The sequence below is a fragment of the Triturus cristatus genome, chromosome 11 (genome assembly GCF_964204655.1).
Source record: "Triturus cristatus chromosome 11, aTriCri1.1, whole genome shotgun sequence".
NCBI lineage: Eukaryota > Metazoa > Chordata > Amphibia > Caudata > Salamandridae > Triturus > Triturus cristatus.
The window spans coordinates 179,592,865-179,619,808 of NC_140594.1; the positions used below are offsets into that span (position 1 = coordinate 179,592,865).

Below are 26,944 nucleotides of genomic sequence, written 5' to 3' on the forward strand. Positions count from 1 at the left end.
AAAATGAAAATAGCATACATTGAGGTAATTGTCCCTGTAAAACTACACAATTCCATGCATGTAATTCCTAACCAGTCATTACAACCTTTGCAATCATTATAAACTGAATCAAGTTTGAGGCAGAATTTAACCAACTTTTCAACTTCTGATTTCTTAGTTTATTTTTTAAATATGAATTATCATTTACTCTTAAAAGTGGTCAAAACTAATTTTGAAATTATCTAGTCTGATTGAAACAATTTCTTTTAGTTCTTTTTTAAGGTTCTCACCGCTTCTGTAACATTTTAGTAAAGATATCATGAATGTGGTGCAGCTGTTTCAAAGGTCATTTATGTATTTTAAATACTTTGCAATAACATACGTTTGCCATTCTTTTAACTGTTTTTATATTCATTGAAATGGTCTCATGACCTTTCAGAAAATATTGACATATGCTACAAATTACATTTATGCATCACATTACACCAAATAATGTTTTGAGGGAAATGTCTGGATTCATGCATTGATGAACATCAAAGCATACCACGTTATTTACTAAATTAATGAACAACATTGGAAATTTCATGAGGTATCTCAGGGAACATGTTAAAGATATGAAGTTAAAAATGAAGTATGTAAACATTTGCATGCCAATGTAATTTCCGTGGTGTAGTTTCAAGAAGTTAAAAAAGAGTCTCCTACCATACATAGCATGTGTCTGCTCATGTGTACCATATTGCGTTCCAGAAGATGAAACTAAACCAGGCTGTGCATGTGTTGGTGGGGCCATCATTCTTGCATTTCCTTGTATTACAGGACTGTAAACATGAGGATGCTGTTAAATAGAAAGGACAAACATAAAAACGAAGTCTAACCAGGTGGTATGATTTATGGCATTTCAAAATAAAAATATAAGCACACAACTGCATAGATATGGAAGCAAGGTTTTGCATTACTGTATGCAGCTTTATTCCTTGTTGGCTTCTGGGACCTTAATATTTTTTACGATTTGGTGAGGCCAACGAGGAAGATCTTGGAACAAGTTCCGATACTGTATGCCTTGGCACTGGTTCAAGTGCTGTATGCAGCAGACTGCAGGACATTGGAACAAAGCATACTACTGTATTAACATTAACTCATAAAGAGTTAAGGTCATTTACAGAACTATGAAATTTAGCCAAAGCCTGGTTTAGACTATTGCTATTTACAAATATGTCTGGAGAAAGTCTTATTGCATACACGGGCCTGAGGAAATACTCCACTGAACCAATTCAAAAACCCCAAATGGGAATAAAGACACAAACCGATATAATCTGAGTTGAAGACTAGCTGCAGAGTTGCATGTCCCTCCTTCAGCATTGTATCTGCTTGTGATCAGACTTACCATTACCTGTGGTATGAGCTTTACCTTTAGCCAGCCTGTGTGAGACCGTTCCTTGGGGATCTTGTGCAATTCTAGCACAGAACGAAAATGAAAAGAGTGAAACCTAGTTTCACTAGCAAACATCTCTTGCATGTTCTGAGTCTATCGAAATCAGTATAAACTAAGAGACATCAATGGATACGTCTGTAGGTTGCACGCCCTATAAAGCACCAAATATGCAATTATGTCTATATCACTTCTATCCCAAGAACTGCAGAATCTGTGCTTTAGCCATCACAAAATAACCCAGACTGCAATGCATTGCGAATGAACGGACTGAAATGGGTGTTTGAAAGATGTTTAGAACCAGAACTCCGCTCAAGTATATACACATTGTTGCTTATCTTTCCCACAGGGAGCCGATTCGCTGGGTGGATATTCTTTATTAATTAAGAAAAGACTTTGATCCAAAGCAATCTGGAAACCATCTGTTTTCTTGCAGTGTTTACTGTCTACGATTCTAAAACTCAAATAAAAACGAATTAATAGTATACACCTTTTTATCTCCTTACAATTATAGGGGAGAGGGGTGTGGTTGGGTAGGAGGTAGTCGAGGTTTTAAAGTCAGAGTTTCTGCTCAATCTGTCTTTGAGAGAGGGTCATGGTCCTCTGGAATGGAAAGCAGCACAGGTTATGCCTATCCGTAAGAACACCAAGGATTCTCTGACGGATCTTTCCAATCTCCGTCCCCATCTTGCTATTCCCCCCTCCTGAGCAAATTATTAGAGAAGCACATTAACATACATACGTCCAACCATGTAGAACTCACTGGCAGCTTAAATCCTTCCCAGTCAGGCTTTAGGCCCAAATACAGCACAGAATCAGCTAGCGGTCACAGATAACATCAGGATGACCTTAGACAGGGTCCAATCTACTATTCTGGTGATGTAGGACCTTTCTGCCGCATTTGACACGGTTTCACATTGGATATTTCTCAGGAGACTGGAGGAGGTTGGACTCAGAGACTCTGCCCTCCAGTGGATGGCGAGTTTTTTTTATCCTTTCGTTCCCAGACCGTCAATCTTGGTCCTTATCGTTCGGAGACTATGAAACTGACCAAGGGAGTACCTCAGGGCTCCTGCCTGAGCCCCACCATGTTTAATATCTATGTTGCTCCCTTGGCCAACCTCCTTAGGACTTGTGGTTTCATTCCTATTTCTTACGCCGATGATACGCAGCTGCTATTTCCTTTTGACAAATTCACCCCATCTGTGCAGTCGGCCTTCTCTTCTGGTACGAGGGCTATCTCAAATTGGATGAGATGTAATTTCCTCCAATTTAATGTTGGGAAGACTGAGATCTTGCTCTTTGGACATGCCCCTTTATTGTGGACTCCCAAATGGTGGCCAGTGGACCTTGGCGCTCTCCCTGCCCCCAAGTACCTTGTTAAGAACCAAGGCATTCGCCTGAAGCAGGCTCTCACTTTGAAAGAGCACGCTGCTCATGCAGCTGGCTCCTGCTTTTAAACGCTGGGCCTACTACGCAGAGTTTTTCCCTAGCTTCCTGACTCGGAAGACCCTGACGCAGGCACTCATACTGAGCTGTCTGGACTAATGCAATGGCCTCTTGGTCTCACAGCCAATGAGCCCACGCTCTGTAGCTTGCAGGTGGATCAGAACACCGCGGCGCGACTGCTCCTCAATGCCCCCCCAGGACTGCCTCCTGCCCCCTTCTTAGTCAGCTCCACTGGCTCCCAGTACGCGAGCCGGTTAAGTTTAAAGCTTGTTGCACTGTTCACAAAGCTATATACAATCTCGGCCCCGTCTATCTTGCTGAGAAATGTACGCTGTACATGCCCTCTAGGTCCCTTTACTATGGATCTAAATCCCTTCTCGTGGTCCCCCGAATTAGGAAAACTAAGCTGGGTGGGAAGGCATTATCCCACCTTGGCCCTCTTTACTGGAATCTGCTCCCCATGCACCTGAGACAACGCCCGACCACCTCCAATTCAGAAAGCACCTTAAGACTTTTCTTTTCTGTTTATGATTTTGTTCCAGCTTCTCAGCTTTTCTTGTTTTCTGTCCGAAGCGCAGAGATACCCCTCTGGGGGTCGATTCAGGCGCTGTATACATAAATAAATAAATGGAGCATCCTCAAAATGTCTGAGAGAAATAGTAGATAAGGAGGTTTGTAAACGTATGACAAACTCCTCTCACTTTCCTGGCTGAGGTAATTGCCACAAATAAAACAGATTTCAGAGTTGAAGATCTAAAAGGCGGAGTTAAGCATCTCTTAAGGCATAAGGCAAAAAGAATTTTAGCAAACATTTTAAATCCTAGAAATAACAGGTAACTGGGAGAAACCTAACTATTCAAGAATACACGCAACACTGGAAAACACTGCTAAATAACCATTGAGATTGCCAATTTTCTGCCGCCCATCCCCCTTAGTTAAGGACAGGATATGGAATGGAAAAACCTTAGATAAGCATGGCAAGAGTGGAGTATTTTCCCTCTGCTTACATTAATTGGAAGGATAATATTACTTACCCAGTAAGCATCTGTTCTTGGCATTTAGAGCTTTAGATTCGCATGCTTTGCATACTCCAGTCACGAGGCAGGTGACTCCTTTCGGTGATAGTGCGCATGGGCATCGACTCCATTGTTAAATTGTTTTCCCACAGAGGGTGAGAATGGAGTTCGTAAAGGTAGAATAGAGATGTCCATGCGTCTGTATATAGAGTGAGAGAGAGAACAGGTACAGGTACCCGGGTGGGCTCATGTGAATCTACAGCTCTACATGCCAAGAACAGATTCTTTCTGAGTAAGTAACATTATCCGGCCAAGGCATGTGAGCTATAGATCACATGCTTTGCATAGATTATACAGGAGTATCCTCCCAAAGCGGTGGCTAACTTGTAGCAGTTGGAGTTGTCTGAAAAGTGTTACAAGTACTGCCTGGCCCACATTAGCTTGTTGTCTCGCTAACACATCTACACAATAGTGCTTGGTGAATGTGTGTGGTGTAAACCACGTTGCAGCTTTACAAATGTCAACTATGGGGATGTTTCCTAAGAAAGCCATAGTAGCCCCTATTTTGCGAGTAGAATGCGCTCTAGGGGATATTGTTAAAGTTCTCTTTGGCATTACAATTTTTAATGCATTTAACAATCCATCTGGCAATACCTGCCTTGGATACAGGATTGCTCTTGTGTGGTGGAGCAAAAGCAACGAAAAGCTGTTTAGTTTTACGAAATGATTTTGTTCTTTCAATGTAATATAAAAGAGCTCTTCGAACATCTAAGGTGTGTAGAGCTTGTTCTGCCACTGAATCCGGTTGAGGAAAGAATACAGGTAACTCAACCGACTGATTGATGTGAAAGGCAGCAACTACTTTAGGTAGAAACTTGGGGTTAGTACGAAGGACCACTTTGTCTCTGTGAAGTTGGAAAAAAAGTTCTTCTATTGTTAGTGCCTGTAGTTCACCCACTCTCCTCAGTGAAGTGATTGCAATGGGGAAAGCACATTTTTAAGAGAGAAACTGTAGTTCACATTTATGCATGGGTTCAAAAGGTGGGCCCATTAATCGTGTAAGGAATACGTTAAGATTCCACACTGGGGCAGGTGGAAGTCTTGGTGGGATAACACTTTTAAGTCCTTCCATGAAAGCTTTGATTACTGGCACTCTAAAAAGAGATAAGTGTTGCCTATTTTGTAGATATGCATCTATCGTAGCGAGATGTAGTTGGATAGAAGTGTAAGCTAACCCAGATTGCTTCAAGTGTAAGAGATAACAAATGATATTTTGTATTGAAGCATCAAGAGGATTGATGTTATTATTGCAATAGATAACAAAACGTTTCCATTTAGCTGCATAACAAGCTCTTGTAGTAGGGCCTTCAGGCCTCTCTAATGAAGTTCATACAGTCTGGTGGGAGATTTAGCTAGCCAAACTCCATGGTTTCAGGAGCCAGAATGCGAGGTTCAGTTGTTTGGGATCCGGGTGTCTGATTTCTCCATGGCTCCTTATGAGGAGACTGGATGTGAGGTGCAGGTTTTGATGTGGAACTACTGACAGCTCCAATAGGGTTGTGAACCAAGGTTGACAGGCCCATGTGGGAGCTACTAGGATTAGTGCAAGGGATGTTTGCCCGAGCCTCCGAACCACCAGTGGAATAAGTGGGAGAGGCAGAAAAGCACAGGCAAATATTCTTTACCAGTTCATCCATTGCGTTTTGCCTTTGAAGAGCGGGTGTAGGTATCTGGAGGTGAAGTTTGGGCATTTTGCATTTTCGTGTGTGGCAAAAAGATCTATTTGAGGGACTCCCCAACTTTGAAAGTACGGGAGGAGAACTTGAGGGTGAAGTTCACATTCGTGGATTTGCTGACTTAGTCGGCTGCGAAGATCGGCAATTTGATTGTTCACTCGTGGGAGGTGTTCTACTAGGAGACAGATTTTGTGGTAAATGGCCAACTTCCAAATGTCTTGAGCTAAGTGTGACAGTTGGAGAGAGTGTGTCCCCCCGGTTTTTATATGTTATACATAGCTGTCATGTTGTCGATATGAACTAAGACAGCTTTGCCAACCAAGTGAGTCTGAAATGCTTTGAGTGCTGGAAACAACGCTAGCAGCTCTAGATTTACGTTGAGAGTTTTTTTGCTATTGACTCCACAGTCCTTGCTTTGTGTGATGTTGAAGATGAGCCCCCCAACCAGTGAGGGACACATCCTTTGTTAGCATGATCTGTGCAACTGGGTCTATGTAGGGCTGTCCTTTTGATAAGTTTTGTGGGTTCCACCACTGCAGAAAGAGATGAGTATGGCCGCTTACCAACACTAGATCGGTTAAAAAAAAACCTGTGATTGGTTCCACTAACTTTTTAAGCATTCTTGGAGGGGACACATGTGAAGCCTGGCATGAGGAACAATCATGATGCAAAAGGCCTTCATTCCCATCAGTTACATATACACTCAAGCTGGTAGTGAGTGAGTGGGATGAAACAGGCTAGAGCCTAAATATTGCGAATTCTGGCTGTGTTGGGGAAGGCTAGAGCTCTTTGAGTATCTAAAGAGGCTCCTAGATATTTTTGGTTGAAGATGCGATTTCAACACACTGACTGTGAATCCCAGTTGGTGCAGTAACTGCATTGTCATATGAGTGTGCAGGAGACACTTTGGATACATACTGGCTGTGATGAGCCAGTTGTCAGGTAGGGGAAGACATGAATGTGCTATCTTCCTAGGTGAGCAGCGACCACTGCCAGACACTTTGTAAAGACTCTGGGAGCTGTGGTGACTCCGAACTGGAGTACTTTGAACTAGTAATGATGCCCCGCTACCACAAATCTGAGAAATTTGCGATGAGCGGCATGTATTGGAATATGGAAGTAGGCGTCCTTTAAGTCTACAGTAGACAGGAAGTCGCCCTGTTGTAGGAATGGGAGCATTTGTTGAAGTGTTACCATATGAAAATGGTCTGATTATATGTAAAGATTTAATTCTCTGAGGTCCAAGATGGGCCTGAGAGAACCGTGCTTCTTGCGTATGAGAAAGTAGAAAGAGTATACGCCCGAGTCATGGTACGTCCTCTATAAAGCTCCTTTTAAAAGGAGAGAATGAACCTCTTGTTTGAGGAGATGTAAGTGGTCCGGTGATAGTTTGTGTGAACGTGGAGAAATGTTTGGAGGATTGTTGGTAAACCATAGGCAATAACCAGAACGGCTACTTTCCAGTTCCCATTTGTCTGTAGTTATTAACTGCCAGACAGGCAGAAATTGTGAAAGATGCCCAGACAGGTGTTAAATGGTCGGGGGAGTGTAGGCAAGTCACTCAGATGTTTGAGGGGGAGGCGCGTGTGTTGGAACGTCTACCACTACCCATTCCATTGTTGCCTCTGTGCCCCCCCCCCCCCCCCCCGAAGAAACTCTTAGAAGCAGAGGGCTGATTGTTGTCTTTGTGGGTGGTAGAGGCAGTGTCTGAGGAGGTGTTTGGGGATCCTCCACAGTAGAAGGGGCATCCAAAGGAACCACGACCTAAAGGTGACTGAAGGGCTCCCATAGATTTTGCCACCTCTGTATCCTTCTTCATCTTTTCTAATGATGAGTCTACTACAGGGCCAAATAGGTGCTGGTTGTCAAATGGCGTGTTAAGGATAGAAGCTTGAACTTCTGGTTTAAACCCTGAAATGCGTAACCAGGCACACCTTCTTAATAGAACGCTGGTGTTGATGGCTCTAGCCACAATGTCAGCCGCATCTAAAGCGCACCTGATGGAATTGTTCGAGATGAGCTGTCCCTCCCGCACTAGGTCTTGAGCTTGGAGCAACTGCTCCATTTCATCCCGATACGCCCTATCGTACAGGGCAAAAGTGCTTGGGTACTGGAAATGCGCCAGAAATTTGCAGCTTGGGAGGCTACTCTTTTTCCCGAAGCGTCCATCAGCTTAGACTCCTTGTCTGGGGTGGTGCATCTCCTGACGTTTGGGAATTGGCCTTTTTCCGTGCATTAGAAACGACCAAGGAGTCTAAGGGTAACTACCCCTTGATGTAAGCTGGATCTGTTGGAGCAGATTTTTATTTTTTGTCTACCCTAGGGGTAAGGATACGTGCTCACACCGCATCATTAAAAATTTCATCTACATTTCTAATCATACCCTTGAGCATGGAAAGTGTGTGAGAGGATTTTGGGGAACTGCGAAGTGTTTCAAAAGGGAAATCTTCTTCCATGGATTCCTTAAGTAACTAGACCACATGGTATTTAGCAGCTCTACCTAATAATTCAATACATCCTACACTGTCGTCTGGTGGAAAAACCCTAGCAGGGTACAGATCAGGATCGTTACCTGTGGGAGAATTTGTGTTATAATCTGCCCAGGGGTCTGTAGGTGGTGGATCACTGTCCCCAGCCCCATCCCCATCATCCTGAGCATCAGGTGTACATGGTGGTGGTGAGTCAGCAGGTGAAATTAGCAATGGTTGAGACTCAGGAGAAGGAGGTGATGGAGGAGTAGGAGGAGAAGGGTTAGTATCCACATTTTTCCTTTTTAAGGAAATGTGGTAAGCTTCTTCAGTCTCCATTTTACGTTTGAGTAGCACCTTGATGGTAATATGTCCAGTTGTTGGATGAATGCAGATTTCTCTCTGTTTCGGATCCGGTTTTGAGGGCGGATCATCAAAACATTGCTCCTTTGATGGAACCGGCACATTTGTTGGTTTTGGCGCCAAAGGTTTCGGTGCTGGTGTTTTGGATGCAGAGGATTTCGGATCCGAAGATGTTTCCGGCATCTAAGGGGGTGTGGCTGAGCCTGACTTTGACCCCGAAGATTTTGGCTCAGTGGCCGATTTCAAACGACTCCGTTCGGAGCCGGAAGGCTCTTGGGTGTGCACCGGTGCCGAGGCGGACAGCGGGGCGTCGGAAACATGTTCTCGGTACCGACCGTGGCCCGCAGGCTGGATTGGACGGGAGCCTTCTTCTTGGGCTGAGGTGGACTTTGGGGCAAGGGAGTATCAGTACTCACGGTACTCTGCCCTTGCGGGATGTCTTCGTCCCCATTGGAGCCGTATTCGGAGATGGAGATAGGCTCTTGCTCTTCTTCGGCTCCCATAATATCTTGTTCCAATTCTTCTCTAAAGAGGTCCGGAATGGGGCCGGTGTGTTGGCTCTGCATGTCGCGCCGTTGAGCTAGACAGTGGCGAAGCGTCTTCTTCGATCCGAAAGCCTTACATGCGTCGCAGTCCTGTTCTTTGTGTTCCGGAGATAAGCACAGGTTGCACACTTCATGTGAGTCGGTGCGCGGGAATTTTGCGTGCCATGGAGGGTAGAATTTAAATGGAGTCCATTCCATCTACTGCGAGGCGGCCCGAAGCAGGTAGGCCCAAGGGCCTTCCACCAGCTACCCGATCGAAAGAGGGATTTTGAAAACAATACCATTGAGGGTGAGTGTATTGCGCACCGAGGGGAACCTGACAAAACGGTGTCGACCCGGAGCTCAGCAATTCACGTCTGAACCCGATGGCGGAAAAAAACAATCTAACAATAGAGTCGATGGCAGTAGCAAAGCTGATCAGGATGAAAAGGATCAGGAGGAATGTCAAACTGGAAGACGATGCGATGGCTTGGAATGTTATGATAACAGAGATCCCCGTTTGTGGCGAGTCCTCCTCGCAAGGGTCTGAGAGGGCACAGGCAGGGCAAGCTGATTCAGGGGGAGTAACAATGTATGGGAGCCGCCTGGAGCCCGGAACTGTAGGAGGAACCTAATATTTGTGAGATGGCCTGAGGGATCTGACATAAGTAGTGAATATGTCTAGCGACCAGGGAGGGGATCGTTGGGTGGGTAGTTTAAGTGTTGTGGTTTGTTTTACTCTAGGATATCGTTGATTTGTCCAGATTCAGTAATGTAACTCTTTATATGTGGTACGGATGACAATATGTTTTTCTTGATCGGAACGTGTAAGTCTTACCGTCATGGCTTCTGTGATATATAACTGTTGCCATACTTTTGTTGTGATTCTAGAGGTCAACAAAACACAAAACAAATACTTTGAAAAACACACAAAAAACCAAACAATGGAGTCGATGCCCATACACACTATCAGCGAAAGGAGGAGTCACCTACCTCGTAACTAGAAAGACTTCTTAGAAGAAAAACAACTTGAAAACATCCGGACCCAACACTAGATGGCAGAAGTATGCAAAGCATGTGATCTACAGCTCACGTGCCTCGAACATAATGCTTCCAAAGGCTTCAATACACAAAGCTCAGGACAAGGCCTGTAGAGTGTACCATCTCCTCAGATAGCAAGCACTGTTAGTGCATGCTTCTCAACCATCATGTTTTGAATTATAGTTTACAAATTTGGGCAAGTGTCTTTTCCTGCCTTCTTGAGCAATAGATTCGCCCTGTCCAGTGTTTTGAAGTGGCCTAGAATGCAGTTCGAGAAAGTCTGGGAACCATGAGTATATGGACAATTTGGAGAAATTGAGCTTAAATCTGCTCTGTATCTCTTGACCTAAACAGCCTTGGGGATGATACTGAATGGAGTACACAATGGAGGGTGGAGCTCCAATCTAAGATGGAAAATGTCCCTCCAGTGAATGTGTCTCAGCAACCTCCAGGAAGATGAAAAGTGCAAATTTCTTGTTTCATATATTGCAAAACATACACTACCAAGGTCCCCCACATAGTGAACGTTTTCCAGTTTCCAACCCCACTCATAGCTTGCAGATAGTCTACTTAGTGTGCCCACCATCATGTTCAGGACTTTTGCAAAGTGCTGATCTAAAATTACCATGTTCCTGTCCAGTACCCAAAACAACAGGTAATTGGCTTTGGAACATAGATTAGAGGAACCAACACTCCACACTTACCAGACTGCACATTTCTGGGATATTGTCTGACAGAAACTGAACGTACCACCCTTTAACTCTAGGGACAAAAGAGGCTATGACTAGCCAGATGGCTTGAAGTCCCACTCAAACTATGCAAAGAGACATTCTTCCTCACTGAGAAAATGGTGACCTCCTGCCCCCCAAAAGGGGTGTGCATAACAAATATTAGTTGGGGCCAGTAAGATATGAGTGGCCTGCATCTCAGAAACAATTCTAGAGATCTGCCCCTTACAGTAGATCCCCAGAGTGATAGTGGACAATAACATTTGATAGTAAAGGTGATCAAAATCTTGATTCCACTGTTAATGGAACATCAACCTCTGGGCGTTGGGTCTTGGTCCACAGTGCAGCAGGGCAGTCCTCCTTTAGTCCCTCTTTCAAGTTGGTCGAGATCTGAGGGCTGGGTGTCAGGGGCACCCTCTTTATGCTCGGAAAGTGCCCTCAGGGCAGGATGCGGGTGGTAGCCAATGGGCTACTAACAGTGGCAGATGTTAAGCGCAAATAGTGGTTGGCGAATGTTTATAGACAAGTTTATTCTGTTCAAGCAAGCAAGCACAATCCCCTCAGACCTTGCTGCTTTTTCCCCCTTGGTCACAGGTGCCCTTTGCCTTTCACCCTCTGGAGATCAATAAAAGTAAACCTATTGCATCTACCGATCCTCCAGACATGGCTAAGAGTCAAGAGACTGGGATTGTCAACAGGCTTTTCAACCTCTCATTTACTAGCCTTTAGCCCACTACTCCAATTGCTTTCACCTATCCACTTAATCTCACTGTATAAGACTCATTTACCCACATTCAACAATTCACAATCCTTTACCCACATTAATTCCTCTAGCTTCTGACTCGCATTCATGCATCCATAGTAAGCTTCGCACAGCCACTCCCCCAACTGAAATACCCAGTCACTCAAGTTTAGCCACTCACTCAGAAAACCCCTGAAATGAGAAGTGCTGGACTATCCCGAGTTTGGTACACGACGACGTACCAGTCATTTTTTGAAATTCAGTTGTGCTAATGGGGCAAACTCTTGCCTTAGAGCATACCAAAACATTGTCGAGATTGGGTAATTCTGGAGTGCATTCCGTCACCACTTCTGGACTGGCCTGTTAGGCACTCTGGCATTGCCAGAAAGGCCAGCTTGAAAGTGCCAGTGTGAGCCGTTGTTTTTGTCACGTCATGGGCCACAGGACCAATACAAACTGACCCACAAGCTGGCTCTTTCAACCCAGCTCGACTGGCAGTGCTTAGAGGACAGTCCAACACGGACAATCAGTGACTCATCAACTCACAATTTCCCCCTAAAAGCAAAAAGCTACACTTAGTGACTTTGCTAATCCTTGTTTTATTTCCCACAAAGACTACATTTGTTTAATGTGACAGCAAAAGTATATAGATTTTCCCTTATCACATTAAACACATATAATATTCCGAGTATTAAGTTATAACCAAGATGCAGCTAACACCAAATGTTGCAGCTGGGGAGACCAAGAGTTTGATAGGGAAGTGGAGAGCACAGAGAAAAGGTTTTTACTTTTTTTCTACATGTAGCCGCTCTGACCTCCTCCCTCCCAATCTTTAAAAAGAAAGGATGAAAACTATGTGCCCAACATCCAAATAAAATACAACTATACATTTTTGCGAGTCACTTACTCATTTCACCAGCTGCAAATAATTTTTCTATTTAGCTGCTGGTCCACTCACTGGAGTGAAGCTTCAAGCGAGGCAAGTCATTTAATCTAAGACTGCACAGGGCATGGGAAGTGCACACCTTCACTCCAAGCCACAAGTGAAATGCCATCCTGAAATAACTGCAGTGCAGGAAGCAGACACTTCAAAACTGAAGTATGTCTTAAAAATGCAAGAAGACAAACTGTGCAGACTCGATTTTTTAGCTTCCCAGCTGCCTGCAGCCTTACCTCCACCCTTTCCTAACACATCACAGGGTGGGGCCCGCCCCCTCCTGTGACGAGCTGGGAAAGGGTGGGGTAATCATGCTCTCCAGTATCCACTTCCTGATTGACGGGAAGCCCTAGAAATACAGGGCTTCAGTGGAAAACACCTAGGGCTAATTTTATGCCTGCAGCATCAGGGGGTGGAGACTGGTCCACAAGACCATGTCTTTGCCGAGCTGATGACCGCACAGGCCTCAGGGCTGTGAGTGTGCAAGCCCGGGAAATACTCTAGACTTCGGGCACGCCCAGGGGCAGCACTTTAAGGAATGCATCCCGGTCTGCCATGGAAGCAAGCGCGGTGGGTCGCAGGGTGCATCAGTCCTTCAGACAGTTAGCAAAAAGTGGGTGCATGTTTTATTTAATAAATAAACATTTATATATAAAAACAAAATTATTTTATTTTGACCTGCTCGAGGGGTGAAAGTAAAAGGGCGGAGCTCTGACGCCCTCAAGCAGAATCTGCCGCTGGCTACCAAGTTCCCATCCACCTATGACTTCTTCCTATGGGGTTTGGCATGTGGCTTTCCCAGGATGCACAATTCTGTCCACTCCCAATATGGCGGAACAAAAGGGGGTGGTGATGGACGGAGCATCAGAACCAATCAAACACTCACACCCAGTCAACAGATCTGGGTTTGATCCATCACCGTTCTTTAGCCCACTCTGCCACCCCAGTTCAGACATGGCCATATGCAAATCAGTCTGACCCTGTGCCTCATGGGAACAGTCCAGCCCGAACTGCCAAGCCATGCCTTCTCTGGACTAGAAACAAGCTTCCTAGGACCGGTTTCTGGCATTTCAGCCGTCTTCAGCCAGGCTTGCTTGAATCCAGTGGCAAAGTGAGCAAGGGACTCACGTCTGAGCATACCCTGCCAACTTTGCATATGGCCATGTTTGAACTGGGGTGGTGGAGTGAGCTAAAGAATGATGATGGATTAAACCCAGATCAGTTGACTGGGGGTGAGTGTTTGATTTGCTCAAGCGCTCCGTCCATCATCCCCTTTGGTATCGCTTTGTTCGCCCCAAGTTGGCAGGGTATGCCCAGACGTGGGTCCCTTGCTCACTTTGCCACTGGATTCAAGATAGCCTGGCTGACGAGGATTATGAACCCGAAACCGGTCCCAGGATGCTTGTTTCTGGTCCAGGGAAGACATGGCTTGGCCGTTCGGGCTGGACTGTTCCCATGAGGCACGGGGTCCGACTGATTTGCATATGGCCATGTCTGAACTGGGGTGGTGGAGTGAGCTAAAGAATGATGATGGATTAAACCCAGATCAGTTGACTGGGGGTGAGTGTTTGATTTGCTCAAGCGCTCCGTCCATCATCCCCTTTGGTATCACTCCCAATATGGTGCATCACCTCTCCTGGTGTACAGACCTCACTAGCCCACCCCAGGGGTGGCGCTACCTCAGTGTCCCACATCGGCTCTCCAAAGGCGCCTTCACCTTGGCAGCCTGCCTTTTGGGTCCAACATCTACGTGCCTTCCTGCAGGAGGGAGGTGACACCTCCCTGGCCTGCAATACCTCATTGTTCTACTTAGTGAGAGTTGTTGGCATGTTTATCCAGGAGGGCAGAAAGTGGTCTCATAAAGGCAACAAAGTGGCAGCTTTACTAAAGCTGCACACTGCAAAAAGTTACATTAATTTCGACATGAGATACAATGTAACGAGTTGTGTGATGCCTCAGAGTGCCCACTTTGGTCACATCATTCAGGAGTAAGCACAACCAAGGTGACAGCGTGTACATATGTACCTTGTCAATTGGGCGACAGTTGTTCCACAGTAAAACAGTTGTTTTGCGTGTTTTACTGTCAGGGCATGTAAAGTACATGTCCTGCCTCTGTCATATGCTGCACCCTGCCTTTAGGGCTTGGTAGGCCTGCCAGATGGGTGACTTACACACGTCCTGGGGAAGTGGCGGCTTTGTTATTGCTTTTAATAGTAAAGCCAAGCTAGCAGTGCACAACTGTTCTACCAGCCTGCAGTGGCGGACCAGGGGGCTGGTTTTACTAGGGGGACCTCCAAGGTGGCACAATCAGAGCTGCAAGGCTCTGATTGTGCCACTCTAACTTACATGCCCTGGGTACCATTAACTAGGCACCTTCAGGTAAATGTGCCTTTTCTCTCTGGGTACAGCCAGTTTGACATACACTTTAGGGTCAGAGCACTGGCACTGAGGTCTGGTTAGCAGGCCTCACTGCCTCTCAGAGTCGAAAAAACCAGCAGCATCAGTTGAAAAACTTGGGGGTGACCATACAAAAAGAGGCATTTCCTTACATGGCCCTCTCCCAGATGAAAAGTTATGAGCAACTAACCTTTTTCTTGGTGATTTTCATCTGCATTGGCATGGTCAATCCCAGATGTGTGTTCCACACTGATGCCCATCCCTGGTATTTAAATTATCCACCTAACAACTTGGGGTTCTTTCCTCTCATCTGCATTAGCCATTTGAGGAGTCTGAGGACGGTTTGAACCTAGAAGTGAGTCCCAAACATGTAACTTCTTAGCTTCTTCAGGGACCAAACCACAGCAAAGGCTTACCTCTCACTGGCACTCAAACAATTCTCCCTAGAAAGAATCCGCCTGCTAATGAAGGCAACTGGTTGATCCTGGCCGAAATCATTCAAGTGAGACAACACTACACCTATCCCATATTTAAAAGGATCTGTCTGGACAATAAACCCTTTACTGAAGTCAAGAGCCTTCAAGACAGGTGATGATCACAGTGTTTCCTTAAGAGTTTCAAAAGACTTTTGACACTACTCAGTCCAGATAACTGATTCTGGGCTGCTTTTTGGAGGTGAAGTCAGTAAAGGTATCACTATGCTAACATAACCCTTCACAAATTTCCTATAGTATCCAGTCAGGCCTAAGAAGGCTCAGACTTAAGCTTGGGTCTTAGTACGCTCCCAAGCCAGGTTGGTCTGGATCTTGGGCTGGGAAGGTTGTTCATATCCTCACCCACCTCTGTGGCCCAGGTACACAACACAGCCCTGGCCTATCCATCTGCACTTACTTGCCTTGATAGTCAGTCCTGCCTCCTTTAAGGCCTGGAGCACTTCCTTGAGGTGGACCAGGTGATCCTCCCAGATGGAGCGAAATACAGCTATATCATTCAAAATAAGCTGCACTGAAACCCTCCAAACCTGACAGTACTTGATTCACTAACCTCTGAAAGGCAGCAGGGGCATTCTTCAACTCAAAAGGCTTCACTTTGAATTGGAAGTGGCCTTCAGGTGTGGGGAAAGCAGACCTCTCATTGGCTCCTAGAATGAGGGCAATCTGCCAATAGCTTGATTTCAGGCCAAAGGTGCCCATATGCTCAGCTGCCCCCAACTTATCGATGAGCTCATCAGCTCTTGGAGTGGGATGTGCATCTGTCTTAGTGACTGCAATGAGGCCCCTGTAGTCCACACAGAACTTCATCTCAGGTTTGGGGTTGTGCAGCAGCACCACTGGGCTGGCTCATTGACTACTGAAGGGTTCAATCACCCCCAGCTCCAACATCTTAGTACCCTCAGTCTTGATGCTGGCCATGACCTGGTCAGGCAACCTATACATTTTACTTTTGACAGGCAAGCGGTCATTGGTGTCCACATCATGGGTACACCATGTTGTAAAACCTGGGATCAGAGAAAACAGACCAGCAGACTGCTTCAACAAGTGATATCAGTCCTTTTTGTTGGTCTGTCAGTGTGGGGGAGAGTACTACTCCCTCCACAGTTGCATCTTAGGCATTAGTAGATAGGTCTGCCCTTTCATGGTGTAGCTTGAGTCTGTTCACATAGATCACCCTGTGAGGGTTCATAGGAGTACCCAAATCCACCAACTAGGTGACTTCCCCCTTCTTCGCTAAGATAGGATAGGTACAGTCCACTCGCCCTGCAAAGCCCTGAGTGTTACAGACTAAGACCCACACTAACTGTTCTTCTTGTTATTGTATCATGGAGGACTTTTGGTCATACCAGTGCTTGACAAGCTCCTAGGTGGCCAGAATGTTTTTGTTTGCCTTTTTCATCTACATGGCCATTCTGAAGCAAAAGCAAAGCACATAGTTCACTATGTACTGATTAGGTTCTTTTAGGCCTCTATACCCTCCTTCAGGTCTAGCCACTGTACGAGCAGTGAGTGCCCTAAGTGGGATAAGACTCAGGAAATCTAGTGGAATGGTCAACTACCATGAACCTGTTCCCTGGAGTTGTGGGTGGGTCTAGGGGACCAACAATATTTATCCCCATCCTCTCAAAGGCGGTCCACACCACTGGTAGTGGTATGAGGAGAGCCTTTGGCACCCCTCCTACCTTGCAACTGGCTTGGCAGGTCACACAGGAATAACAAAACTCCTTGACCTTTTCAGACATCCAAGGCCAGTAGAAGCGGTTGACCAGCCTTTCCCAGGTCCTGGTCTGCATTAGGTGTCCAGCCAAGGGAACATCATAGGCCAGATTAAGGAGGAACTCACATTACTTTTGAAGGACCATCAGTCTCCTGAATGCCCCTGGTCTGGGGTGCTTGGCCCACTGTACAGGAGCACCTTCTCCCAGTATAATTTATGGGTACCACTGGTATCCCCTTGTACCTGTTTAACAGCTAACTGTCACATGTCTTCTAGGGTGGGACAGGTCCTTTTCCACTGCTCAGGTCCTCCCTGGAGGGACACCCTGCGCCTTAGAGCTATGCGAGAGCTGAGAAGTTTCCAGGAGTTAGTCCTTCAGGGACCATGCCTTCCTCCTGAGAGTTGAGCTTCATCTGGTCCTCTGGACCTTTAGAGGCTGAGCTGCCAGCAGTCTTGATCCCTCCTCTTGCCTTTAGAGCCTTAGTCCATATTCTCAGGTTCCAGGATCCCCTGACCCACTTTCAGGGCCTTCTGCTCTTTGGTAGTGACACACCCATTAAGTTAGACCCAGCAAAGCGGCATGGGTCCTCCTCTCTACTTCTGCCCAAACAGACATTTCTAAGTCATTGTCCAGCAGACACTCCACTGGAATAGCAGGGGACACAGTTACCTTCTTTGGGCCAGTAACTCCTCCCCACCCATAGTCAACCACAGCCATAGGGTGTGACTTTGTGGCACTGTTAGTGTTGACAATCTCAGGCACCTCTTCAGGTAGGATCTGGTCGGGGAAAACCAGTTTAGCCATGACCATGGTTATACTGGCACCTGTATCCCTCAGAGCCTTCACCTCCACCCCATGGATTTTGAGCCACTGCCTAGAATTTTGCATGCCAGGACGACAGTGGGCCAAAGGCTTAATGTCCCCCCCCCACCCAGGCACACTAAGGTGGCCTATGTGTACCCTTTGGGATTTCTAGTGGCAACTTCCCATCCAACAGCTACACTAGACAACCCTTTGGACTGGTCACCAGTGGGTGCCTTTTTGATGTACATTGCATCTCCTCTTTTGTGCCCTGGCTGGTTACAGTGAAAGGACACCCCTGCCTTCAAGGGGTCAAACTTCTTTTCCTGATACCCCATCGGCTTTGATTGGGATGAGGCTCTTAACTGAACTCTTGGGCTGGGGTGGAGTGCCCATTGCTGCTGGCCAGAAACTCTAATTCCACAAGTCAAGCTCTGTGCTGGTAATTACAATGTCTATCTTATCAGAATTTAGTTTGAGCTGAATACTACTCATCCAGTCCCAGACGAATAGTAGTAGGTTTTTTTTTTTTCACAACAGATTTTATTGTTGACAGGCAATAAAAGCCCAGGAGGGTCCAGGGCAAAACATTGCATATATAATATGACAGTGATAAAGATGTCCACATTTTACATTGAGTCCCTCTGAAACATGAGGGTAAATTATGCAAAATCTGTAGCATATGCACATTAAAAACCAAAAACAAAGGTGTCACTTGAGCTACACATCCAAAATGTATACGTAGTTCCAGTCGTGATAAAACAGTAAACGTACAGTCAGTCCCTGAGCCTACACCCAACATGAAATCAGCAGGGCAAATCTTTGACACTTTGCGCCAGGGGAACCGGTTCAAGGTATAGACCACAATAATCGGCCCACCGTTTCCATATTTTCGGGTGTTTCTGGGGGCAGCTGCGTGCCTTAAAAATTGGAATTTCAAGCACCATAGAGAAGTCAAGGCCACGCATCCAAGCCCCAACCGAAGGCGGGGAGGTCGCCTTCCACGCCCTGGCAATGTCTTATGTATCGCCTTTATTGTGCGTAGGCACAGACACGTGCTGTTCAAAATTCAGACTACTTAACATGTCTGAGAAATCCATGAATGAAGGCCTGTCCATGTTCTCATTTGCACAGTAGTTGAAATCTCCAATTAACAATATTCTCACATATTCAATTGCTAGAGTGGAAAGGAGTTCCACCAAAGTATGTAAAAACTGGGGCATATGGTCCAGCAGTCTATACATCAGAGGACAGGTAAGAGAGGAAGCAGTGAATTTCCAATTTTTTTACGTTTATAGCTGCCACACCTCTGCCTGTTTTACTCACTGGTCTATTAGCCTGGAGTAAGAAGCAGTTTTCTGGAAGGGCGGCTACTATATCAGGAGATGATTTATTTGTTAGCCTGGTTTCCTTAGTAATAGTAAATTGGGCTTGACAGAGTCCGATAGATGATATATTTCTAGTTGGTGTTTGACCATGGACCTAGTGTTTAGATAAAAAAACCATGACCTGGATAGAAGTTATAGCAGTATCATTACTAATGCTGGTGGTGATAGCAGGTTTAATCGGTTAAATGAATGGGCCGTTCTTGTTAAGTAGCCCTAGACTGGAGAGGTAAGTACAATAGAGGGGTTGAGTTTGGATTTTACTGAATGAAAGATCTGAGTTCAAAGGCATACAGGTGATTTTTTTCGGCATAGTAGCTAAACCCTGGACCCGGTTGTGCGCAGAAGAGTTTGCCTTCGGCGGCAAATGAAAATGCAAAATAGCAAGTTTTAAAGTGCAGGGTTAGAGCGAATAGTCAAAGTTAAATCAAGCATACAACTTTTTAAAAAAGCATTTAAAAGCACTGAATAGAGCGTGAGGTAAGTCTCTGTTACACGTGCAACTGCACTACTGCCGACCTTTCAGGGCTGCTATCTCTTACAGGCTCCGCTGACCTTCGCACTGACTGGTACCCCACCCCCAGCTAATCAGGGAGCGTCCTCGAGCGCCTGCTGCGGCTAACAGCGGCAAAGGAATGTGCAAAATAGCAAGATTTAAAGTGCAGGGTTAGAGCACATAGTCAAAGTTAAACCAAGCAAACAACTCTACAAATTTAAAATAACAATGCAGCATGAGGCAGGTTCTGTCCCAAGCCCAGCCTGGCCCTTCTTTCCTCTATGGCCAATTTTCTGTCAGCCTGATGTATGGCCCTCTTTTCTAAGTCTAGGGCTGCCATGCTCCCCTGTATAGTTCACTGGCTGTGTTTACAGCCAGTCAGACTGTGCGCCCTGGTGCCCCTCCTAGGATTCTGTGTGGCTAGGGTCTGCCTGCTCCATTGGTTCCACTTAACAGGCTGTGATTGTCCTCCACCTCCTCTTCATCTCTATTACCTTGGGGTAATTCATTCCTCGGGCATTAAGTGCCCTGTGTGCTCTTCCCAAGCTCTCAGGACATTAGTCAAAGCATAATTATCTTTTTCTCTGCATATAATGCCCTCAAATGGTAATCCCTCCTGTATGAGGTAGGATTTGCCAAGTCACGCTCCATGTCTCCCCCTGTTGAAAAGTGGCTCTTGAGCTGTGTTCAAAATCCTGTGGAAAATATTTTACTCCATTGCTTGAACGTGTAGGAAACTTTGCCACAATTTTCAAAACACTCCCCCACTCCTTGAAAAACTTTTTGCACTCTTTGGGGACAGTTCCCTGGAGTTCAACAATGTCCACAGAATATACGTTTTGGGATCAAGAACTTCTTTTCTAGGCCTCTACCTATGCAGAATCTCAGCGGTCTTAACTTCAACAACTGTATTGTACTGCTAAACACAATTTCTGGATACCACCGCTAGGCAACAATGTCAGGAAATGGGGTGTATTATATGGTGTGGCAGTGCAACTTTACCAAGGAATACACATACCAACCCCTATAGGACCCTTGGGCTTCGTCTGTCAAACCCTCAGCTAAAACCTGGGTAGCTGTGACACTGAGCAGCAATGCTTAAACAGAGAAACAAGTGTTAAGTATTTAAACAGCTGAAAATAACTGAAGAAGAAATAGTCACAACACTCAAGAAATCCGACAATAGGCTGTATTTTCATAAGAATTTAAACACTAGAACTAAAAAGATCAACTGGAGGGTGGCTTTGTCATTGATTTCAATGGCAAAGCCAGGCAGACAGAGCATGACTGCTCTACCAGTATGCAGTGGCGGACTGGGGGACTCGTTTTACTTAGGGGACCTCCAGGAGAGGCACAATCAGTGCTGCAAGCCCTGGGGCACCCCTCTAACTTACATGCCCAGAGTGTCAGGGTACGATTTACTAGACTCTAACAGGTAGGTTAGCCCTCTCCAATTGGGTATAGCCAATTCAACACACATCTTAGGGCACTGGCACGGAGGTCTGGTTAGCAGACCCCAGTGCACTCTGTGTTGGAAAAACCTAAAGCATCAGTCGAAAAACTTGGGGGGAAAAATACAAAGGAAGGCATTTCCTTACATATCTTGAGCTGGGAGGAAGGGGGAGGGGTGGGGGGAGGGGGTAGAGAAACGCCGAAAGGGTCATGGATTGCCCAATGTGAAATGGCGTCACGACTTAGTCAAAAGGGCTGCACTGAGAAAGCTTAGAGCTCACTCATGCGATGAACTGAAGTGATCACAATGAGAAATTTGTTTTGAGGGTCAAAGTGCAGAGTAGTAGTATGCAGGGGCTCGAAAGGAGTGCATGAGGAAAAAGAGGACCAGATGTTTGGAAACGTGTTGAATCTTTCATACAACAGGTAAGGAAATTTCTCTTTTTGTATGGCCACCATCAAAGTTTTGGAGTGATGATGCTGGTTTTTCCAACTCTAAAAGTGCACTGAGGCCTGCGCTCCAACCTTAAACTGTGTATGTTTGTTGACATACACCTGATTGGCATAAGCTCCTAGTATATGGTACTCAGGAACCTGGGCCTGTAAGTTAGAGGGTCAACCCAAGGACTGAAACACTGATTTGCCACCTTGGGTGTGATAAGAGTACAACTTGACTCAATCTGCCACTGCTGACTGGAGGGGGAGTTTAAAACTGCTAACTCGACTTTGCCATTTAAAGTCATGGCAAGTCTTCCTTTTTTAATATACACAAGTCACCATCAAGGAACCGCAAGCGAGTCCTACGGCAGGGTGCTGTAAATTCAAAGTGGTACATGTGTTTTTACATATTCCAGCAGTAAAATCCTGTAATTGTCGTTTTTTACAGTGGAAAAGGCAAGTAGCCCCAATGGTAAGTGCAGAGTGGCAGGCTGCCACAGCAGCCCTCCTAACGTCTGACTAGGACTACTAAAGTTAATAGTGTAAGGTATCAAACAACTTATTACATTAAGCCTGACTTGATACCAGTGTCTAAATTAATTTAACTTGTTGCAGGGTGCATTTTATAAAAATGTGCCACTTTGTTGCCCTAAATCCCCTGTGACCATCCATAACAGCACAGAGAGTATCTCCTTGAGACAGCTTTCTGCCCTCCTTGGGAGACGTGCAAATAACTATTCCCAGGAAAGAAAAAAATATCAGGGTGATTGAAAGATTTGTTTACCTCCCTGGCAGGAAGCCACATGGGTGTTGGCCCAAAAAGAGAGATTCAAAGGTGAAGCTGCATAATAAGAACACTTGGGAAGCAAGCTTCCCTAATATTTAGGGCGACAGGCTGGCACACAGAAGTAAGGGGAAATCAGTTACCAGAGCGGGTTTTCCAGGGGTGTACAGCCCTCTTGGTAGCCACACCTCTGCCTTGGGCTATGGAGCTCTGGACGCCAAGGAAAGGGTTCTGTCATGTTGGAAGTGGGCAGAATGTTGCATCCTGGGATAGTCAGATGGCAAACTTTGCAGGAAGTGGTCATTGGGAGGGAGATAACCTGGTAGCTAACTGGCCAGCAACTGAACTCTGCCCTGAGGGCATGAGAGCATTTTCTGACCATAAAAAATGTTCCCTTGGTAACCAGAACTCAGATCTCGAAGAACTGGAGAAAAGGACAGGCTACTGCACCAAGGAACCGGCAGAGAGAGGCAACGCCGCTATAGAATGCACCTGCTGAACCGTGTAACTAGCAAAGGAGAAGGTGCCGTGCCTGCTGTGTCCTGCTACTGGAAAAGTCGTCTCCAGGACCAAGTCAAAGCTACAGACTCCAAGGGTCAGTTGGCTGACTACCTATTCACAGCACAGTGCCACAACAGCTGAAAAAGCCTGCTGAGGCTAGTTGGTAGTCCAAATCATCAAGCAGCTGTTTGTCACTGTGCAGCATCGGAGGCCAGGACGCTATGCTCAAAGTGGCACCCGAGCCTGCTGGACCCAAGAGTGTGGTCAGAGTGCAGCTCAATTGACCAGAAGATGAGTTATTGTCCGATGAAGGAATCTGCTGTAACCACAATACTGGCCGACTGGTAGCCCAGTGGCTACTGGACTTCTGCCGGAACCTAGAGAACTACGAGGTACGTGGATCCCTGTGGCCAGGACAGCGACGCAGAATTTGTGGATCAAGGACTAGTCGCAGGAAGACCCTCATCAACTGCATGGCATCCTTGAGCATCTTCAGCATCCTGTATCACTTGCATTAGGACCTCTTCCGTAGGAACCTATAGCAAACAGATAAAAGTGCCTGGAACTATCTGAAGACTACTTCTTCCTCCGAGGTAACTATTTTGGAGGAGCTTACTGGCCCCCTGTTGGAGTTGGTCGCCAAAGGTAACTCAAAGTAAGCACTGATACTTACCCAAGTTTTTTTCCAAAACGTTCTCAAGTATCAAATTAGTTGAATCTGGCCATGCTTGTTTGGAGTTAACTCCCTACCACCGAGGGTTCGGTCTAACCCGGCGACACTAGTCTTCAAAAAGGAGGTGAAAATAATCCTTATGAACAGATTCCTCGATAAAGTCACAGTTGCCTGTTCCCTTGGCGTGGTACCCATAGGTACCTGGAACTGAACCGACGCAAAGCAGAAACCTGAAAAACCATCCAAGAGAATCAATCCCAGTGACTCATGCAATTGGTGATCATTTTATAACAACCATGTTACAACATACCACCCATTCTGTGGCTACATTAGGGCCATGCCCTTAACGTAACACTGGCACGCCGTTGGCTGCAGGATCAGGCACCACCTGCCCAATGGCAAACAATTGCATCAGAATGTGAGTCCTCCAAATTTTCCAAATGGGTTAACGCGTTGCCGTTTATAAAAGCCCCTCCACCTTTGCCACCATTCTTTGATTGGCTGACAGAGGACCACCTCTCCTTGATACTACAGGAGATGCAGGCTCTTTTGCCCAAAGAAGCTAATGAGAAGGTACCAGCATCAGATGTAAGTTGTGGTTGCTATCACCGCTAATGTCTGGTGCCGAAAAAGGAGGCCTCATTCCTATACTAGATCTTCGCCCTCTCAAAGCCTTCCTTGTGTAAGAAGACATTCAAAATGTTCGCCCTGGCCCAGGTCTTGTCTGCCCAGGATCAGATAAATTGGATGCTAGCGTGTGCCCTCCAGGACACTTATTTTCACATTCCTGTCCTGCAAGCCCACAGGTGTTACCTGTAGTTCTCAGTGGGCCAAGAGTATTTCCAGGTAGCTATTCTCCCTTTTGGCCTCACCAGAGCCCCTCATGTGTTCATGAAAGTGAATGTCAGTGGTTACAGCAAATCTCCAGAAGTCAGGGGTTCCAGTCTACCCCTGCAATGACGACTGACTGTTTAAGGCAGGCTCACCACAGGCAGCTATCACCCACCTCCATACTAAGGCAAACCTCCTCCATTTGTTGGGGTTGACTATCATTGTCCCGTAGTCACTCCTTCTCAAACGCTCCCCTTCATCAGAGTTTAAGGACACAGTGCAGTTCTGCGCTTACTCTCCAGAGTAGATAGTCCAGAACATTCTGCCTACGATACCTGCCTATCAGTGAGACTGACTCTGAGGCTGCTGGGTCTGATGACCTCCTGAATCCTGCTAGTGTAGTACACCAGGTGGCACACACGGGCTTTGAAAGGGGACCTGATGTCCCAGTAGGCACAGCCCCAGGGGAGTCTCTATGACTTAGTCCGGATTTCAGAGGAACATGCAAAAGACCTGCAGAGGTGGTTGCTGGACAGCTTCCTTCCCCAACCAGATGCATCAATTCTGGCATGAGGTGGCACTCTGGGAGAGGTGGAAAACTTCAAACCTCTGGAGCTCAGGGCCATATGCTTGGCCTTGAAAGCTCTCTTCTCATTCATCAAGGGAAAGCTGCTCCAGGTGCTCACGGACAACACTACGTCCATGTGGTACTGAAACAAGCAGGGCAGACTGGGGTCGTGGACCTTATGCCAGGAGTACCTGCACCTCTGGGCATGGCTGGAACACCAGGACATTTCCCTGGTTGTATAACACCTGGCGGGATCTCTGAATGCCAGAGCAGAGGAACTCAGCCGTCAACGCTTTGCGGATTACGGATGGCATTTGGACCCAGAGGTGGCGCAAAGACTCTTACAGTGAGTACCTCTGCTCGACTTATTAGCAATTGCTGAGAAGATACAATGTCAACACTTCTGGGTGCTGGGGTTTCCAAGGCGGCTCTCGCTGTGAGGCCCATTCCGTTTAGAAAGGAACTCTGGACTAATGTCCGATACCTCTCCTGCCCACAGTTCTCTCGAAGATACGAAACTACCAGGCCCAAGTCACTCTAATGACTTTGGAATGGGCACATAGGGTGTGGTATCCAGAATGCCTGGATATGAGCATCTGCCCTCTGATCAGGCAGTTACCCAATGTTTTCTCCAGCTGAACAATAAGCTGAACATGGGCAATTCATTCCACATTGCATCCGACTACTTGCAAGTGAAAATATCCTTTACAGCTAAGACTTTTTTTGAACTTGAGGAAATACTCACTCACTGATTTCCTGATGGAAAATTTGGAATTCTGATGAAAACTTCTAACCTAAGATTCCTCCCTTTTAGAATATTCCACATGTCCTTATGCACCCAAAGGCGATTCAGGCCAGGGAAGCAAACTGAGGGTCAACAAACAATGAAAGAGGTCTCTGAACTCATGTGAGTCTTGCTCTTGCTCCAAGGCGAGCACATGGTCTCGTTCTTGCTCTCGATGCCACTCCCCCGACAAGTCATCTACACACTTGTCCAGTAAGTCAAAGAAGAAATACAAGAAATTGAAGCTCGCCTCCATACCATACTGCCACACTCTGTTAAAAAAAAAAAGACGTCGGGAGGATGTCAAGGTGCACAAGTTACTTACATCTGTAACAATATATCTGTTAGAGACATTAGTTAGTGATAGATTCCTTACCTTAGAATATCCCCAGGTGTCAGATTGGATCCGGAAAGTTTTCGTCAGCTGGTCATCCACCCGGAACTGTTGTGTGCGGTTGAGATAGAACGAAAGCTCACGTTTTGGGTCAAGACGGTGGAGCCTCTCCTCTTCTCTTGAAGGGTGCGGAGGCGGAAAGAAAGTGGGCAGAGTGACCGTTTGCCCGAGATGAAAGACAGAGACTACTTTTGGTAGAAAGGCGGGACGCGGTCGAAGCACAACCTTGTCCGGATGAATCGCCAGGAAAGGAGATTTACCGGAAAGAGCCTGGAGCTCACTCACCCACTGAGCGGAGGTGATGGCCACCAGGAAGACAGTTTTCAAAGTCAATAACCGCAAAGGACAGTTATGAAGAGGCTCAAAGGGAGTGCACATTAAGTATGTGAGAACCAGGTTCAAGTCCCACTGAGACATCACGAAAATAATAGGAGGGAAAAGGTGAGTAATGCCTTTGAGAAATCTATTGACAACCGGGGACTTGAAAAGAGAGGGCTGATCAGGCAGCCTAAGAAAGGCTGAACGAGCAGAAAAGTAGCCCTTGATAGTGCCCAGAGCAGAGCCCTGCTGGGCCAAAGAGAGAAGGAACAATAGGACCTCAGCAAGAGGGGCGGAGGGGGATCTACAGCTTTCGCTGTGCACCAAGCCACAAACTTGCTCCACCGACAGGCATATACAGTTTTAGTTGAGGGAGGCCTGGCTGCAGGATTCACATTACAGACTTCAGGAGGCAAGTAAAACGGAATCAGCTGTCGCCGCTCAATCTCCATGCAAGGAGGTGGAGGCTGGAAAGGTTCGGGTGTAGGACCGTCCCCC

The 26,944-nt window shown here is 46.3% G+C and overlaps 1 protein-coding gene across 17 annotated transcripts in view; it reads right to left on the bottom strand.

The window, feature by feature from the left end:
* The window catches only part of ATXN2 (ataxin 2), a 1,509,788-nt gene that overhangs the window by 372,040 nt on the left and 1,110,804 nt on the right, over positions 1 to 26,944 (bottom strand). For all 17 annotated transcript variants that reach the window (XM_085634791.1, XM_085634789.1, XM_085634788.1 and 14 more), the window contains one exon: positions 682 to 814. In XM_085634791.1, the coding sequence (XP_085490917.1) occupies positions 682 to 814 (133 nt within the window). The remainder of the gene's footprint in view (positions 1 to 681; positions 815 to 26,944) is intronic.